At 68.0% G+C, this 17,473-nt stretch overlaps 3 protein-coding genes across 6 annotated transcripts; 2 read left to right on the forward strand and 1 right to left on the reverse strand.

Moving 5' to 3' along the window:
- Positions 1-253: 253 nt before the first annotated feature.
- On the reverse strand, positions 254-1,282 carry APLN (apelin). Its single transcript, XM_056491062.1, has 3 exons — positions 1,199-1,282; positions 429-591; positions 254-339 (listed from the first exon to the last, which is right to left on the reverse strand). The coding sequence occupies exons 1-2, from the start codon at positions 1,272-1,274 to the stop codon at positions 434-436; spliced, it is 234 nt and encodes a 77-aa protein (XP_056347037.1). The 5' UTR covers positions 1,275-1,282; the 3' UTR covers positions 254-339; positions 429-433.
- Positions 1,283-4,502: 3,220 nt separating this feature from the next.
- On the forward strand, positions 4,503-10,908 carry XPNPEP2 (X-prolyl aminopeptidase 2). Its single transcript, XM_056491038.1, has 21 exons — positions 4,503-4,728; positions 5,389-5,453; positions 5,540-5,650; positions 5,728-5,791; positions 5,938-6,042; positions 6,166-6,252; positions 6,357-6,503; positions 7,385-7,486; positions 7,581-7,662; positions 7,848-8,043; positions 8,172-8,261; positions 8,335-8,444; positions 8,531-8,608; positions 8,880-8,951; positions 9,058-9,118; positions 9,337-9,406; positions 9,498-9,602; positions 9,855-9,914; positions 10,056-10,132; positions 10,247-10,342; positions 10,590-10,908. Exons 1-21 carry the CDS (start codon positions 4,683-4,685, stop codon positions 10,788-10,790), a joined length of 2,025 nt encoding a protein of 674 aa, XP_056347013.1. The 5' UTR covers positions 4,503-4,682; the 3' UTR covers positions 10,791-10,908.
- A 758-nt stretch (positions 10,909-11,666) lies between these two features.
- Positions 11,667-17,298, forward strand: SASH3 (SAM and SH3 domain containing 3). Of its 4 annotated transcripts, none has more exons than XM_056491054.1 (8): positions 11,667-12,106; positions 14,108-14,200; positions 14,423-14,563; positions 14,972-15,119; positions 15,190-15,338; positions 15,450-15,656; positions 16,339-16,489; positions 16,564-17,298. In XM_056491054.1, the coding sequence occupies exons 1-8, from the start codon at positions 12,053-12,055 to the stop codon at positions 16,767-16,769; spliced, it is 1,149 nt and encodes a 382-aa protein (XP_056347029.1). In that variant the 5' UTR covers positions 11,667-12,052; the 3' UTR covers positions 16,770-17,298. The 4 variants fall into 4 exon arrangements, with proteins under 4 accessions (XP_056347029.1, XP_056347025.1, XP_056347028.1 ...); XM_056491050.1 differs by having other exon boundaries at positions 11,669-12,106; positions 14,969-15,119; positions 16,561-17,298; XM_056491053.1 differs by having other exon boundaries at positions 11,669-12,106; positions 14,969-15,119.
- Positions 17,299-17,473: the final 175 nt, after the last annotated feature.

Raw genomic sequence — 17,473 nt, forward strand, 5'->3', positions numbered from 1 at the left:
GTGGGGGTGACAGGCAGGGCTGGGGCAGGGAGCTCACAGAGCCCCGAGGAGAAGCTGCTCTGCCTGACAAAGTGCTTTGCGCAAAGCCCGCGGTCCCGCGGGCCAGTGCCCGAGCCCACCGGGCAACCACGGGCGGCAACCCCGGCCCCGCTGCGGGCAACCCCCGCCCAGCCGGCCCTGCTGCCCCAGGCCGGGGCAGAGCGCACCCGCAGTGCCAGCGGGCACCGGGGCCGGCAGCGGGACAGGAGCGAGGGCTCAGAGCGGGCAGCCCAGGCTCGGGGCCGCGGGACGAGCGGCGCGGGCGGTGGAAGCCGGGTCCGTGGAAGGCCGGTGGCAGCCCTGCAACGAGAGCAAGCCCAAGCACGTGTGAGCTCCCCCACGGCACCGTCACGCGTGTCCCGGCACCCCCCGAGCCCCGCGGATCTCACCTGGCTCAGAAGGGCATGGGGCCCTTGTGGGACAGCCGCGGCCGCGGCCGCCGCGATCTCCGCCAGCCCCCGGGTCTGGGGCCGGCCCCACGCCGGGCTCCCCGCGGCCGCAGCAGCCTCCGGGCGAGGCCAGCCTGGCCACCCTTGCCGTCCGCCAGTGGCCCTGAGGAGAGCAGAAAGAACAGCGTTAGCCACGTGTCCCCCACGCGGGACAGCGACAGCAGTGCCGTGGAGCCGCCTGGCCCCGGGCCGGCCGTTTTCCTGGATTGTCCCCAACGAGAGCCACCGCTGCCGAGCGCTTCCTGTGCTTCCCTTCCACCTCTGCCGAGCGTGGCCACCTCGTGCGGCCGCGGCCACCAACCTCACCGGGACCCAGCGCTGCCCACAGCCGCCCACCCCCTCCCTGTGCCACCGAGACCCTCAGCGTCACCCTGAGCCGGGCCCCATCCCTGCGCTGCTGCTCGCAGCAGCGGTGCCGTCCCCGGGGCCCTGGAGCCCCCGGTGGGATGCTCTGGTCCCCGAGCACTGGTCCTTCTCCCCTGGGTGCTCTCAGGGATGCTGTTTGCTCCCAGCTCCGGTTCCGGGATGCCCGGGGCTGTCACCGCCGCTCCCGCTCTGCACGGGACCGGGGGAATTTTGGCTCCAAAGAAAGCGCTTTGTGTTTCCCCAGCCCGGCGGCAGCTGATCCAGCGGTTCCCCCCGCGCTCCCCTCTTTGTCGCTCCCTCCCTCCATCCCCCGAGCCGGGAACCCCCGCGGGTCCCGCTCTCACCGGGGGCGGCCAGGACGAGCCCGAGCAGCAGCAGCAGCAGCAGCAGCGGGGCCAGGAGCCGGCGCGGCGCGGCCATGGCGGGGGGCGGCGGGGGCGGCCGCCGGGGGAGCCGCATTTGTAGGCGGTGAGAGCCCGGCCCGGCCCCGCCGCTCCCGTCATCTGGCCCCCGGGATGGGGGGAACGCGTCCGCCCCCGCCCTGCCCTGCCCCGCCCCGCCGCACCGACACCTCCGCGGGTTTCCCCGCTCCGGGTTCGCTGCCTGATCCTCTCCAGCGCATCCTCCGGGGGATTCCCTGCCCACAGCCCCCTCATCGCGTCCCCGGTGCTCTGAGACCACCCCAGCTTGTCTGGGGACCCCCATCCAGCCCGAATCTGGGACCCGCTCCCAGCCAAGCCCCGTCCTCTGTGCCCAGCCAGGTCCAGGGACCCCGCACAGCCTGGATCCACCCCGGTCCGGGACCCCCCTCCCAGGCTGATCCTCCGATTCTGGCACCCTCCACTTCACCTGGCTCACGCAGCCCCTCCCAGTGCCCCCTTCCCCTGGCACCGCGGGGGCAGGGGCTGTCCTGCTCCCTGCAGCCCCCAGCCAGGCAGTGTCAGTGTGTGCTGAACTGCCCACAGCCCCCATTCCAGACAGGAGGAGGGAGAGAAATCGGGAATGACTGGGGGCCCAGGAGGAAGGGAGAGGTGGTAAAGGGGTTAAGGTTTGGGGGCTTTTCTCATTATCCTGCTCTGATTTGATTGGTGATAAATATATAAAAGAGATTTAGATCACATATTAGGAAGAAATTCTTGGCTGTGAGGGAGTGAGGCCCTGGCACAGGTGCCCAGAGCAGCTCTGGCTGCCCCTGGATCCCTGGCAGTGCCCAAGGCCAGGCTGGACATTGGGGCTTGGAGCATCCTGAGACAGTGGAAGGTGTCCCTGCCCATGGCAGGATCTTGGAACAAGATGGGCTTTAAGGTCCCTTCCAACCCAAACCATTCCATTATTTCATGATTTTATGAAATGCAATTAATTTCCGCAAACTGAGTCTGTTTTACCTATGCCTGCACCTGGTGGCAGCCTGGTCCTTATCTCGATATTTTTGTTGTATTTTCCCTCCCTGCTCAGTGTGATGCAACAGCTCCGGGGGCACCTGGCCAGGGGGAGCCCCCACAAAGATGGATGATAAATACAACTGCACCCTGAGAGAGCCCCTGCCAGCGGGGTGAGGAGGGGCACCAAAAAGGTGTGGGGGCAAAGAAGGGCACGTGGGGGGCTGCAGGAGGAGTTGTATGGGGTGCAGGTGTATATATATATTTATATATAACCCCTAACCCTAAAACCTAACCCTGACACCAACCCAAAACCCAATACCAACCCCTAACCCTAACCCCTAACCCTGCAGCCACCGTTTCTGGCACAGTGTGGGGTCAGCACTCCCCGCCAGTGCTGTGCACCCCAAAATGGGGGTGCTTCTTCGGGGGTCCAGGAGCTGCAGCCTCCTCCCCCAGCCCGGCTGCCGAGCTCTGTGGTGCGGGGAGGATGCCCCAGCCCGTCCCTGGGCACACCCCGCGTGCCAGGGCACCCCAGGGATCCTGCAGCATCCCGGGGCCACCGCCGCCTTCCGCATTCCTGCGCCCTCCCCGCGTCCTGTTTGCCGGGCGCGTCACCCCGGCCTGAGTCACCCCGCGGCCCCTGCAGGTGACGGAAGGCCAACAATAGCCCACAAAGGGAGGATGTCCCCCCAAAGCCTTCCTCCGGCTCGTCTTCGAGGAAACCTCCCGCGGGAGGGACGGGCCCCACCGGACGCGCGGTGGCCGAGGAGCTTCGTCCTGTTGACGCTGGCTCGGAGCGACACGAGCGACACGCGGCCCTGGGGACCCCGGGGACCCCCGAGCGGGGCGGGCAGGGGGCTGCCGCTGAGGGTGGTGGCACCGCGGGTGGCACTGCAGGGTGGAGCTCAAAGGGCAGGAATGACGCGGGTGGGGACCCCCGGGAGTGGGGTGAGCCGTGGGGCGAGGGGTGCAGGCAGGCAGGGAGGGCCACGCACCATTAATGAGTGTCACTAATGAGCAGGATGGCAGCAAAGAGCTGCCCGACCCCGCGGAGCCGCATGGCATCCTTGGGAACCTGCCGCGACAATCACAGAGCCTCGGTGTCCCTCTCCCGCCTGTCCCTGATGGGGACCCCCGGCCCCTCCCTGGGCTCCTCTCACAGGGGGGGTTCAAGCACAGCGCCAGGAGCTCTGCAGGGCTCAGCCGGAGGGCGGGGATGGCGGGGGAGCTCTGCTGCTCTCTGGGACGGGACACGGGACACGGACGGGACAGGGGACAGGGGACACGGACAGGACACGGGACAGGAGACACGGACAGGACAGGGGACACGGGACAGGACAGGGGACACGGGATAGGACACGGGACACGGACAGGACACGGGACAGGGGACACGGACAGGACACGGGACACGGGACACGGACAGGACACGGGACACGGGACAGGGGACACGGACAGGACACGGGACAGGAGACACGGACAGGACATGGGACAGGAGACACGGACAGGACAGCGGACACGGGACAGGACAGGGGACACGAGACAGGGGACACGGGACACGGACAGGACAGGGGACACGGGACAGGGGACACGGACAGGACACGGGACAGGGGACACGGACAGGACAGGGGACACGGGGCTGTGCGGCTCCAGGGCGCAGTCCTGGTGCCACCTCGTGGTGAGCAGGGTCCCGGTGCCACAGCTGGACAGTCAGAGCGGTGTCACAGCGCGCGGAACGGTGACACTGCGGGACAGGCAGGGACACACCGGGCAGTGCGGGGACACAGCCCGACAGTCAGTGTGGTGACACAGATGAGGAGATGTGGGTCTGTGGGGATGTGGGTCTGTGGGGACAAATCTTTTGGCAGAGCCCATTGCAGCAGATCAAGGTGGGGTGGTTTGAAACTGAAGAGGGTTGGTGTGGAATAGATAGAGGGAGGAAATTCTTCCCTATGAGGATGGGCAGGCCCTGGTGGGACAAAGGGCACATCCCAGCAGGATCCTGCCATGGAACACAGCTCCCTGGTCCTGGGCACTGGACAGGGGCTGGTGTCCACCTGCATGGCTCCGTGGAGGTTTTGGGGGGCTGATTGGCTTGGGGGGCATCTGGCCCTCCCCCCAGAGATCCCACACTGCTCTCTGTGGATCCAAAACACAGGGGCTCCCCAGGGAGCAAAGCCTTTCCCAGACTCTCCCTGGCCATCAGGTGGTGCCGGGCTCAGCTGGCACGCTCCCACTTCTGCTCCTGGAGGATCTTTGGACTTTGTGCTGATTCTTCTGTTTGCTTTTATTTAGCAGCAGAATTCACTTTTCACAGGGACAGCAAACCCTGCTCCCCACGCCCTGTATCTGCTGGGGCCTCGTCCCTCCCATTCCGCATCCCTCTGCCCCTGGGGCAAAGGCACAGGAGGAGGGACCTGTCACGGCAGCGTCCCCTCGGTGCGCAGCCATGCGTCCCCTGCTCTGGATCGCAGCCTGGGCGCTCCTGCTCCACGGTACGGTGGGAGGTGGGGGGGGGGGGGGCGGCACATCTGGGACCCCCAGGAACCAGATGTGGAGAGCGTGGGGTGTCCCCGCCGCAGCTCTGGGTGAAGCGGGGGTGGGTCCCCCGGGGCGGGAGCCGGCCGGTGTCACCGGGGAGGTGACAGGTGAGGAGCAGACCCAGGATGCAGAGATCGGGTACCACGGCCCCTCATGCTGAGGGTGACCCCATCACGCCCTGTCCCGCGGACCCTTTGGCCCAAAGTGAGAAGCCAGGAGCCCAGGGAGTGGCGGTGGGACCCCGTGCCAAGCAGCCCTGGGGGACATCAGGTCCAGCTGGACTGACCCCACTGTCAAACAGTTCCTTGAGCTGCCCCAGTGCTGGGGTGCTCCTGCCAGCCCCTCTGTGCTCCGTGCTGGGCACCAGCCGCTCTCCGTGATGACCCCACTGTGCCACAGTCACCGGCAGATTTATCACCAGGTGTTGACGCTGGTTCTCATCCACTTTTCCTGAGGCTAAAAACACTGGGCTTTGCAAAAAGCCCCAGAGCTGGGCTGGCTGGTGTTTGGGGCTGTGGGTGGGGGTCCCAGCTGCCCGGTGGGGTCCCGGGCTGGAGCACGGTGCCAGCAGCCCCCAGGCCGCCCCTGAGCTCCCGGTGCCGCCGTGCCCACAGGCTGTGCCGCCGGGCGCGCTCCTTCCCCCCGGGATGACATCCGGGACTGCTCCGCCGACCCGCCGGTGAGCCCCGCGCCGCTCCCCCTCCCCGCTCCTGCACCCCCGCACCGGGTCCCCGCCGGTGCCAGCTCGTGTCCCTGTGCCACCAGTACCTGCCGCCGACGGCCACCAACACCACGGCGCGCCTGGCCGCGCTGCGGGGCCTCCTGCGGGCCCGGCGCGCCCACGCCTACATCGTGCCCTCCACGGACGCGCACATGGTGAGGGGGCAGCGCCCCGCGGCCCCGGGACCCGCTCCCCGCCCGCAGCCGCCCCTCACGGCTCCATCCCGTTCCAGAGCGAGTACATCTCGGCGCGGGACGCCCGGCTGGGCTGGCTCACCGGCTTCACCGGCTCTGCAGGTGAGAGCAGCCCCAGCCCTCGGGGCGCTGCCCTAGGGAGCTTGGCCCTGACCCATGGCAGGTCCCACTCCCTGAGAGCCTCTGGGGGCCCCTGCGGGCTGCAGGGAGAGACAAAGAGGCGACCCCTGAGCCCCTCCCTGTGCCAGGCACCGCTGTGGTGACGCAGGACAAGGCTGCCCTGTGGACTGACAGCCGCTACTGGACGCAGGCAGAGCGGGAGCTGGACTGCAACTGGGAGCTGCAGAGGACAAGTCAGTGGGGCAGGATGGGGGGCTGCTGAGTCTCCCCGCTCCCAGGAGCCCCCAGCCCTGGCACAGCCTCCCCCGGGCTGGGAGCAGTACAAACTCTCGGTGTCACCCCGCTCTGTCCTGCAGCCTCCATCGAGTCCATCGGGATGTGGATCCTGGAGGCGGTTCCTGCGGGAGGGAACGTCACTTTGGACCCCTTCCTCTTCTCCATCGGTAGGGCTGGCTGACCCCGGGGGTCACCTCAGCCTGCCCACGGGAGGGCAGCCCCTGGCGCGGGTTTACCAGGAGCCCAAACCTGCGGGCTGCTCACCCCCCAGACACCTGGAACAGCTACAGCAGGGCTCTGCACGGCTCCGGCCGCACCCTGCTCGCCCTCGAGACCAACCTTGTGGATCAGGCCTGGGGCGACCAGAGACCCCCTCCCTCCTCCAGCGAGATCTACAGCCTCCCGGCAGAGTTCACAGGTCTGAGCCCAGCCTGCCGCAGCTGCTCACGCACAGCACCCCAGCCCGGGGCCGCGCTGGTCCCTGCCCTGAGCCCTGCCCTGAGCCCCGCGCTGAGCCCTGCCCTGAGCCCCGCACTGAGCCTGCCCTGAGCCCTTCACTGAGCCCTGTCCTGAGCCCTGTCCTGAGCCCTGTCCTGAGCCCCGCACTGAGCCCTGCCCTGAGCCCCGCACTGAGCCCTGCCCTGAGCCCCGCCCTGAGCCCCGCACTGAGCCCTGCCCTGAGCCCTGCCCTGAGCCCCGCGCTGAGCCCTGCCCTGAGCCCCGCACTGAGCCCCGCACTGAGCCCTGCCCTGAGCCCTGTCCTGAGCCCTGTCCTGAGCCCCGCACTGAGCCCTGCCCTGAGCCCTGCCCTGAGCCCTGTCCTGAGCCCTGTCCTGAGCCCCGCACTGAGCCCTGCCCTGAGCCCTGCCCTGAGCCCCGCACTGAGCCCTGCCCTGAGCCCTGCCCTGAGCCCCGCGCTGAGCCCTGCCCTGAGCCCCGCACTGAGCCCCGCACTGAGCCCTGCCCTGAGCCCCGCGCTGGTCCCTGCCCTGAGCCCCGCCCTGAGCCCTGCCCTGAGCCCCGCACTGAGCCCTGCCCTGAGCCCCGCACTGAGCCCCGCGCTGGTCCCTGCCCTGAGCCCTGCCCTGAGCCCTGCCCTGAGCCCCGCGCTGGTCCCTGCCCTGAGCCCTGCCCTGAGCCCTGCCCTGAGCCCTGTCCTGAGCCCTGCCCTGAGCCCTGCCCTGAGCCCCGCGCTGGTCCCTGCCCTGAGCCCCGCACCGAGCCCGCACTGAGCTCGCACTGAGCCCGCACTGAGCCCGCACTGAGCCCGCACTGAGCCCGCACTTGCCCGACTCGCAGGGAGCAGCTGGCAGGAGAAGGTGGCCGGGGTCCGGCAGCAGATGGAGCAGCACTCGCGGCGCCCCACGGCCGTGCTGCTCTCGGGGCTGGAGGAGACGGCCTGTGAGTAGGCACCGTGCCGCGGTGGGGCCGTGGGCTGCAGCCCTGGCGGGGAGGGCAGTGGCAGTCACAGGCACAGAGATCTCGATCCTGGCAGGGCTCTTCAACCTCCGCGGAGACGACATCCCCTACAACCCCGTCTTCTACTCCTACACCCTCCTGACCAACAGCACCATAAGGTGGGCAGCAGTTCCCTGCGGGCACGGGGTGTGGAGGGGGCTCACCACCCGCCTCCCATCCTTCCTTCCCTGAGCCAGACCCTCCTCTCAGCCCTTACCCTCAGCACCACCGCATCCTGCCATGCCCAGCCCCACTGACTGTCCCACCCCATTATCGCTGTATCCCACACCCCGTTATCCCCCAGCCTGTTCCTGGACGAGTCCCGGCTCTCGGCGGCGGCGCGGCGCTCGCTGCTCTCGGGCTGCCCGGGGCCGCTGTGCGTGCAGCTGCAGCAGTACGGGCAGGTGAGCGCCCACCTGCGCCGCTACGCCCAGGACAATGTCACCGTGTGGCTGGGCACCGAGTACACCACCTACGGCCTCTACAGCATCATCCCCCAGGTGGGCACCGGGCCTGGCCCGGGGCTCGTGGGTCCTGCGGGCTTGGGGACGGCCCCGTGTCACCCCGTTGCGGCCACCCTGGGGCCTGAGGGGACAGGCAGCTGTGCCACCTCCGGCTGCCCTCACAGGAGAAGCTGCTGCAGGAGAATTACTCGCCTGTCATGACGGCCAAGGCTGTGAAAAACGCCCACGAGCAGGAGATGCTGCGAGCTGCCCACGTAAGGGCTGTCCCCTCCCCACAGCCCCCCCGGGGGACGCCCGAGGGTTCAGGGTGCTGATCCCTGTCCCCAGGTGCGGGACGCCGTGGCCGTCATCCAGTACCTGCTGTGGCTGGAGAAGACAGTCCCGCAGGGGCAGGTGGACGAGTTTTCGGGGGCTCAGCACATCGATGCCCTTCGCTGGTCAGTGCTGCCCCCCCCGTCCCGCCCTGCCCAGGGAGGGGCAGCCGGGCCCCCCCAGCACCTCCCTCCTCCCTGCTGCCTTCCAGGGCCCAGGAGCACAGCCGTGGGCCCAGCTTCCAGTCCATCTCGGCCAGTGGGCTCAATGCAGCGCTGGCCCACTACAGGTACGGCTGGGCAGGGGGTGGTGGGCAGGGGGTGGTGGGCAGAGGGTGGTGGGCAATGGGCAGTGGGCAATGGGCAGGGGGCAATGGGCAATGGGCAGTGGCAATGGGCAGGGGGCAATGGGCAGTGGGCAACGGGCAGGGGGCAGGGGGCAGGGGGCAATGGGCAGTGGGAAGTTGGTAATGGGCAGGGGGCAATGGGCAGGGGGCAGTGGACAATGGGCAATGGGCAGTGGGCAGCTGAGAGAGGCCTCTGACCCCCCTCCCCTCGCAGCCCCTCCAACGGGAGCAGCCGGATGCTGTCTGTGGGAGAGATGTACCTGTTTGACACCGGAGGGCAATACCTGTGTGTAGCGTTGAGCAGAGACCCCTACCCCCACAGCCCCACACCCAGAGACCCCCACAGCCAGTGCTGGGGCTGCACCAGCCCCGTTCATGGCCCCCCTTTGCAGGGACGGCACGACAGACATCACCCGCACAGTGCACTGGAGCGAGCCCACCCCGCTGCAGAAGGTACCGGCCCCTCCCGTGCCAGCCAACACCCCTGCCCTGCCCAGCACCCCCTGCCCTGCCCAGCACCCCCTGCCCTGCCCAGCACCCCCTGCCCTGCCCAGGTCACCCCTGAGATGCCCAGGACACCCCACGGCACTCAGCACCGTGTCCTGGCCGGGGCTGGATGTGCAGGGCTGGGTGTCTGGGTGCCACCACACTCACCCTGCCGTGCCCTACAGGAATCCTACACCCGTGTGCTGATGGGCAACATCGACCTCTCCCGCCTCGTCTTCCCATCCAACACAGCAGGTGGGTGCCAAACCCTGCTCAGAGCCCCTGGCACAGGGAGCAGGGGGGCACGGGGGGCCCCACGACCCCATCCCACCTCTTCATTCCCCAGGGAGAACCGTGGAGTCCTTTGCCCGCCGGGCACTCTGGGATGTTGGACTCAACTACGGCCACGGCACCGGCCACGGCATCGGCAACTTCCTCTCCGTGCACGAGTGTAGGTGCCACCGGCGCTGCTGCTGGGCGGGTGGGCTGAGCTCTGGGGACAGGACTGAGACAGGAGCTCGCTGGGGGCTTCTCGTCACCCAGCAGAGCCTCCCTAAGGGGCAGGGAATCCCTCCTTGCAGCACCCTTTGGTCCCTGCTGTGGCGGCCCCACAGTCCTTGCCCTGGTGGCTCTGTGGCTCTTGCTGGGGTGTCCCTGCAGCACCTGCCCCCCCAGAGCTCTAACCCGCCCCATGTCCCTGCAGGGCCCGTGGGGTTCCAGTCCAACAACGTGCCGCTGCAGGCTGGCATGTTCACCTCCATCGGTACGTGCCAGCGCCCCGGGGCACCCGGCCCTGCGGGGACAGAGCCCGACGGGGCCGGGGTGCAGCTCTCAGCGCCCTCCGGGGCCGGACCCAGCCCTGCTGGGGGGGCTGCGGGCTCAGCAGGCTGCTCCTGGCCCTCAGAGCCCGGCTATTACCGGGATGGCGAGTTCGGGATCCGCATTGAGGACGTGGCTCTCGTGGTGGAGGCACAGACTGAGGTAGGGCGATGGGGATGGGCTGACAGGGTGGCACAGCTGGGGGGCTGCATCGGGTCGGGGGTGGGGACAAATCCGAGGGGTTAGGGGACACTCAGTGACACCTCTCTGTGGCAGCACGAGAGCGGGGAGACCTTTCTGACCTTCGAGGTGGTGTCCCTGGTGCCCTACGACCGCAAGCTCATCGACCTCAGCCTGCTGTCCCCAGAGCAGGTACGGGGTGCGCTCGGGCTGGGGAGCAAGGTCAGCACAGGGGCTTGGATGCAGCAAAAAACCAGAACCACGGCAGGAGGCTGGAGTGGGTAAATGAGGACAGAGCAAGGATGGATGCACGGATGAAGAAGGGCAATGAGCTGTGCAGTGGGGCCCGTGGTCGGGGTGTGGGGCAGCTGGACAGGGATGGCCAAAGCTGGGGGCAGCACCCAGGCCATCCCTGCATCTCCGCGGTGCCTGGCCGCAGATCCGGTACCTGAACTCGTACTACGAGAGGATCCGGGCGCTCGTGGGGCCGGAGCTGCGGCGGCAGCGGCTGGAGGAGGAGCACGCGTGGCTGCAGGCGAGCACCGAGCCCTTCCCGCTGAGCAGCGCCCGCACGCTGGCCCCGGGCGCGCTGGCGCTCGCCCCGCTGCTCTCGGTGCTGCTCAGCGGGCTGGGAGCCTGAGCCCCCAGCCACGGCCGCACCTTCCCCGCCCTCCGCGGCCGTGTCTGCCCCCGCCCTCACTTCCTTTCCTTTGGTGCATTCGATTTGCTCGTTTGTGATTAAACATGAGCGAGGCGGGTCCTGCTGTGCCCGATGTGCTGCGCGCTGCCTCGCCGGCGAGTTCGGGTTGGAGTCCGGCCCCAGCCCCGCTCCTGCGACCCTGCCTGTGCCACCTTGTCCGGCCCCGCTCCTGTCATCCTGCCTGTGCCACCTTGTCCAGCCCCGCTCCTGTCACCCTGCCTGTGCCACCTTATCCAGCCCCAGCCCCGCTCCTGCGACCCTGCCTGTGCCACCTTGTCCGGCCCCGCTCCTGTCACCCTGCCTGTGCCACCTTGTCCAGCCCCGCTCCTGCGACCCTGCCTGTGCCACCTTGTCCGGCCCCGCTCCTGTCACCCTGCCTGTGCCACCTTGTCCAGCCCCGCTCCTGCGACCCTGCCTGTGCCACCTTGTCCGGCCCCGCTCCTGTCACCCTGCCTGTGCCACCTTGTCCAGCCCCCAGCCCCGCTCCTGTCACCCTGCCTGTGCCACCTTATCCAGCCCTGAGACGACCAACGCCGGCAGTGAGGGGATGGGTTTGGGCAGACTGCAATTCTGGGGCAAAAGATGGAGGATTCTGAGTGAGAAGATGCAGGGCAGCCAGCGGTGATGTCCCCGCGGGTGCCAGCAGTGGGGTGACCGTGATCTCTCCCCACCTGGGTGTGATGCGGGCAGGGAGAACCTGCGGATCCAGGGGACATCCCAGACCAAGTGTCACGCAGAGCGCTTGGCGATCATGTCCCAGCAGGATGAGCAGGCACCGGGCTGGGCACGCACAGGGGCTGGGGACTGTCACCTCCTGCATGGGGGGACACACGATGCCATCCGCAGATGGCCAAGGGCAGCACCACCGAGGGGCGGCAGCGCTGGCACGGGAGGCAGGCACAGAGCATCATCACCGAGGGGCGGCCCAGAGGTGACAGGGCGCAGACACCGTCCCCACCCAGGGGCCCCGGGCAGGGCAGCAGCTCGCTGGAGGGTTTCCTTCCTCCTGCCCCAGCCGCGCCTCGCCAGCCACCCCGAGCTCGGCTGCAAGAGCCTCTCATGTGACCGCCGGCTTCCTGTGCGCTGCCGGCTCGGTGCCGGTGCCGCGGGTCGGGACGGGACGGGACGGGACGGGACGGGACAGAACGGGCCGGGCCGTGCTCGCCACCGGACGCGGAGCGCTCGCCACCGGCCCCAGCGCCATGCTGCGCCGCAAGCCTTCCAACGCCGGGGACAAGGAGCCGGGACACAGGAAGGTGAGTGCTGGCGGCACCCGGGCTCCCTCCGCACCGCAGGTGTCCCGGCACGTCCCGGGCTGTCCGAGCGGGGCTGGCACAGCCCTGCCATCAGCTCGTCTCTGCGGCCACCAGCCGCTGTGGCCGCGCCAGTGCGTGGTCCTGGCCTTGCCCGCCTCGCACGGTGCCTTCCAGGCTGTTGGGGTGCGTGGCTGGGATGCACAGCATCACCGTGCGTGCCAGCCCAGTGCGCTGGGAGCCGTGGGACACTGCTGGGGGTGGCTGTGTCCCCCCCTGTCCCCACGCGTGGGCGGCCGCCCGTCATTTCCTGGGGGCCACGGCCGCGGTGGCGGCGGTGCTGCTCTCTTGCGCAGCAAGGTGCTGCGGTCGGGGCTGCAGCTCCATCACGTGTGTCAGCCGCTTCCTCCGGCAGCACCGCTGTGACTGCAGCCGCAGGAGCACCAGCTGCCACCGCCACCGTGCCACGGCCTCTCCGGAGCCCCTGCGTGCCGTGGCCATGTGCCACCCTGCGGCTGAAGGCTGCAGCCCGGAGTCACCGGTGGGGACCAAAACCGGCTCCTCGTGCCCGCACCAGCTGGCACGTCAGCTCTTGCCAAGCTTTGCTGGGCTGGCATCAGCATCAGCGAGTCCCCACGGGGAGCAGGGGCAGTGCCTGGTGTCGTGACAGGCACACACCCTGCCGTGGCAGCTCCGTGCTGCCAAGCTCCCGCAGGAAATCTGGTGAAGTCCCCCTCCCTGCTCTGGGGTGGCACATCCAGCCTGGCCAGTCCCAGCGGGCATCCCCTGCCCTTGCCCAGCCACAGCCACTCTCACTTCCCCCTCCTGCCCTGCCCTGGGTGAGCCCAGCCCCCCTGACTCATGTCCCACTGCCAGGCTCTCCCTGGCTCCTCCAGCCCCAGGGCAGCTCTGCCTCAGAGCTCTTTTATCTGGGGGGTTCAGTGGGCCTGGATCTGGTGGATTTAGGGCAAAAGGCAAAAGGCAGCATCCCCTGTGCACAGATGCACCTGGAGCTGGCACCAAGCCACAGTGGGTGTGTGGCTGGGTGTCCCCGTGAGCCAGCCCTCTGCAGGAATGACAAAACCAAGGGCTCAGGGATGCTCAGTGGAGCTGATGAGGAGGAGAATAAAGAGGAGACAGCACAGGGCCAGGCTGTGCAGGGCTGGGAAGGGCCTCAGCCCCCACAGGAGCTGTCGGAGTGCGTGAGAACGGAAACCCCTGGTTGTGGTGGTGGCAGAGTGAGCGCTGTGCCGTGTGCTCTGGGGGCCCCAGGGGTGCTGCTGGTGACAGCTGAGCTCACTGTGCCCCAATGTGAGCACCCTGGTGCTGGCATCCAGGGTGAGGGACACCTGGGGCCACGTGGCTGTGCTGGCACCAAGGACGTTCCTGGCATGAGAAACCCTTCCTTGTGAGACAGGCACCTGAGGCCATGGAGGGAAGGCAGGGGCACAGGAAAGTCTGGGAGGGGCAGGGACAGACAGCTGCACCAGGACTGAGATCTAAAAACTGCTTTGGTGGCTCAGGCATGGCGGTGGCACCAAGCCAGCTGGGGGTGTGCTCTCTGGGCTATTGACACTCACAGGTGGAAAACATGGAAAACTTTCAGTCCTGGAGCTGACCCTGTGGGTAGCAGCAGGGACATGGCTGCTCTGGTGCCACCTGCCCTTCCCTGCCTGCCCACCTGTGCTGAGAGGAGCTGCAGAGCCCATGTGCCAGGGTGGCATCATGGCACAGCCCTGGGCTGCTCCCAGCATGGCAGTGCCAGGCTCCACACCAGAGCATCCCTGCCCTGGGGATGCTGTGCCAAGCAGCTGCACAGGCACCAAGAGCTGCATGCCCCAGTTCTGGGAGTTCATGGCATGCTCCTGGAAGAGTGCAAAAAATCTCCTCCCAGCACTGGCATCACTGTGGGATGGGCAGAGCAGCCCCAAGGGCAGGGGATGCAGGAAGAAGCCCATCTCCCACCTTTCCATGGCCCCCCTCACACCTCTGCCCTGCTCCCAGCTTTCCCTACAGCGTTCCAGCAGCTTCAAGGACTTCAACAAATCCAAGGTCAGCTCCCCCGTGTCAAATGAGGAATTCAACCTGGAGGAGAATGTGAGTTCCCAGCCCCCCCGGGGCAGCAGCACCCCCTGACCCATCCTGTGGGTACAGCCCCCTGCAGGGCTGGCTTCCCAAAACTCCTGCTGTCACCGGTGTGTCACGGAGCAGCCCCAGGGAGCCAGCACCGGTGGGATTTGGGCTCTCCCAGCCCTGTGTGACCCTGCTGAGGCTTGCCAGGGTGGGGGGCTCAGCCTGCTCTGTGCCTGCCTGTGGCAGATCCCCGAGGATGAGCCCGGCCCCGAGGAGGGCGTGCGCAGCAGCGGGACCAAGCTGGGCAGGAAGTGGCGGGCGGTGATCTCGCGTACCATGAACCGCAAGATGGGCAGGATGGCGGTGAGAGCGCTGGCCGAGGGCAAGGTGAGCGGGACAGGGGGCAGGGGACAGGGGACAGGCACGGGTGAGCGGGGACACCCATAGGTGAGAGGGACAGGGGACAGGCACAGGTGAGTGGGACAGGGGGACACCCACTGGGCAAGGTGAGAGGGGACAGGCACGGGTGAGAGGGGACGCCCATAGGTGAGCGGGACAGGCACGGGTGAGAGGGGACAGGGGACAGGCACGGGTGAGAGGGGACAGGGGACAGGCATGGGTGAGTGGGGACAGGCACAGGTGAGAGGGGACACCCATAGGTGAACTGGGTGAGCAGGGACAGGCACACGCCCAGGTGAGCAGGGACACCCACAGGTGGGCGGGGTGAGCAGGGACAGGCACAGGTGAGCAGGGACAGCCCCCCCCGCCTTAGCCTGACCCCGGCACCCCCAGCAGGGAGAGGGGCAGGAGGAGGGCTCCCCGTGCCCGCTGTCCCCTGGCAGCAGTGTGGAGGAGCAGAGCCGTGACAAGGTGCCCCTGTCGTACCTGGAGCTGGAGGAGGAGGAGGACGGGCGCCCGGCCCTCGCACGCCAGACGTCCAGCGGTGAGGCCAGCCCCGACAGGACCCTGCCCCGGCCCCAGCCCGGCACGTGCTGACCCTGTCCCCTCTGCAGGCAGCGACATCCCCAGCCCCACTGACCCCGGGGACAGCAAGCGGCTGGACGAGGCTGTCCCCGCCTACACCGGCCCCTTCTGCGGCCGCGCCCGCGTCCACACCGACTTCACCCCCAGCCCCTACGACAAGGACTCCCTGAAGCTGCGGGTGAGCAACGGCCCCGGGAGGAGGGAGGGAGGGAGGGGACCCTCTGAGCTGGGGGTGCTCCCTGGCTGTCCCCAAGCCTGTGCCCACCACCGTCCCCTGTCCCTTGCCTAGAAAGGGGACATCATCGGCATCATCGAGAAGCCACCTGTGGGCACCTGGACCGGGCTGCTCAACAACAGGGTGGGCTCCTTCAAGTTCATCTACGTGGATGTGATCCCCGAGGAGCCGGTCCCTGCCCGCAGGAGCCGCGGCTCCAGCAGGAACAAGCGCCTCAAGCCCAAGACCCTCCACGAGCTGCTGGAGCGCATCAACCTGCAGGTGAGGGGTGGGGCTGGGGGAACAGCAGCACCCAGCACGGGACTGGGGTGCCAGTATGGGACTGGGGTGCCAGCACTGGGACTGGGGTGCCAGCACTGGGACTGGGGTGCCAGTATGGGACAGGGGTGCCAGCACGGGACTGGGGTGCCGGCACTGGGACTGGGGTGCCAACACTGGGACTGGGGTGCCAGTATGGGACAGGGGTGCCAGCACGGGACTGGGGTGCCGGCACTGGGACCAGGGTGCCAGCACTGGGACTGGGGTGCCAGCACTGGGACTGAGTGCCAGTATGGGACTGGGGTGCCAGCACGGGACTGGGGTGCCGGCACTGGGACTGAGTGCCAGTATGGGACTGGGGTGCCGGCACTGGGACTGAGTGCCAGTATGGGACTGGGGTGCCAGCACGGGACAGGAGTGCTGGCACTGGGACTGGGGTGCCAGTATGGGACTGGGGTGCCGGCACTGGGACTGGGGTGCCGGCACTGGGACTGGGGTGCCAGTATGGGACTGGGGTGCCGGCACTGGGACCAGCCCCTCCCCTCTATCCCCCACCTGCATGGGACCTTCCACCAAGCACCCCAGGGGCACAGAGGGCATTTCTGGGTAACCTGGGGGCAGGTACCCACTGAGGGGGGAGCCACAGACCACAGGGGGATCCACCCCTGCCCACGCCCCCACGCAGGAACACATCCCCACCCTCCTGCTGAACGGGTACCAGACCCTGGAGGACTTCAAGGAGCTGCGGGAGACGCACCTGAGCGAGCTGCACATCACGGACCCCCAGCACCGCGCCAAGCTGCTCACGGCCGCCGAGCTCCTCCTGGACTACGACAGTAAGAGCCTGGGGAGGGGTGGGGGACCCTCACCGCACCCCACAGCACCCTAACAGCAGGGCCCTCTGCAGCAGCCAGCGAGCCCGAGGACGGGGACAGCGCCGAGGCCCTGCCGTCGCCCTCGGAGCCCAGAGGGGACATTCCCCGGGACTCGGGCTGCTTCGAGGGACCCGAGGCCCTGGATGGCAGCCGGGAGGAGGCCGAGCTGGGGGGTCCCGAGGAGCAGCTGGGGGGTCCCAGGGAGCAGCTGGGGGCTCTCTCCACGGCAGAATCCCCCTGAGCCCGCTGGCAGCGCCGCTCCCCGCTCTGGCCCTGAGCGGGGCTGGGCTGCTGGCAGGGGACAGGGGAGCCCCAGTGGTGGCACCTCGGGGCCAGCTCGGCTCCTGCACCACAGCCAGGTGCTGGGTGGGCACCAGGTGCCCCAGGACACTTTGCATGGCACTGCCTGGCACCGCTGGCACTCTGGGCACGCCGGGGCACCGCGCTCCCTGCCAAGGCACACAGGCACTGGCTGCTTCTCCCAGGTTTGCCAGCAGGCTCAGGAGGGCAGCTCGGGATGGAAGCCCTGCCTGCAGGCAGCTGAAGCCTGCCCAGGACACTGTCACTTCTCAGCATGGACATCACCTGCCGTGGGGGACAGCAAGATGCAAATAACACAGCTCAGACACCCTGCAAGTGTGAGGTGGACAACACAGGGAAGGGGGAAGAGGCAGCTGGCTTGGGGCAGCACAGACACGCAGGGGCTACAGCTCAGCCATTTTCAAACCAATTAAGTTTCCTTCATTGTTTTAAAATTAAAAAAAAAATAATAATAATAAAAAAAAAAATAAAGAACACCCAATCGCCCAATCCTCACCCAACCCCTTCCTTCTGACCCTGACCCGTGCAGGCAGGTCCCGGCAGGCAGCACTCCACAACAGCTCGTGGAACAGGGAGCAGCAGAACCAAAAGATACATTTTTGCACCCAATTGGAGATTTGGTCA

This window comes from Oenanthe melanoleuca, chromosome 4A (assembly GCF_029582105.1).
Source record: "Oenanthe melanoleuca isolate GR-GAL-2019-014 chromosome 4A, OMel1.0, whole genome shotgun sequence".
Taxonomy (NCBI): Eukaryota; Metazoa; Chordata; class Aves; order Passeriformes; family Muscicapidae; genus Oenanthe; species Oenanthe melanoleuca.

Bases quoted from the DNA above. Each gene is read 5' to 3' on its own strand.
- SASH3 (XM_056491050.1), top strand. From the start codon at position 12,053: ATGCTGCGCCGCAAGCCTTCCAACGCCGGGGACAAGGAGCCGGGACAC. The intron at 14,201-14,422 runs GTGAGTTCCCAG...TGCCTGTGGCAG, and splicing joins AATTCAACCTGGAGGAGAAT to ATCCCCGAGGATGAGCCCGG. The intron at 14,564-14,968 runs GTGAGCGGGACA...CGGCACCCCCAG, and splicing joins GAGCGCTGGCCGAGGGCAAG to CAGGGAGAGGGGCAGGAGGA.
- XPNPEP2 (XM_056491038.1), top strand. From the start codon at position 4,683: ATGCGTCCCCTGCTCTGGATCGCAGCCTGGGCGCTCCTGCTCCACG. The intron at 7,487-7,580 runs GTGAGTAGGCAC...CGATCCTGGCAG, and splicing joins GGGGCTGGAGGAGACGGCCT to GGCTCTTCAACCTCCGCGGA. The intron at 9,119-9,336 runs GTACCGGCCCCT...CGTGCCCTACAG, and splicing joins AGCCCACCCCGCTGCAGAAG to GAATCCTACACCCGTGTGCT.
- APLN (XM_056491062.1), bottom strand. From the start codon at position 1,274: ATGGCCGCGCCGCGCCGGCTCCTGGCCCCGCTGCTGCTGCTGCTGCTG. The intron at 592-1,198 runs GTGAGAGCGGGA...TGCTCTCCTCAG, and splicing joins GCTCGTCCTGGCCGCCCCCG to GGCCACTGGCGGACGGCAAG.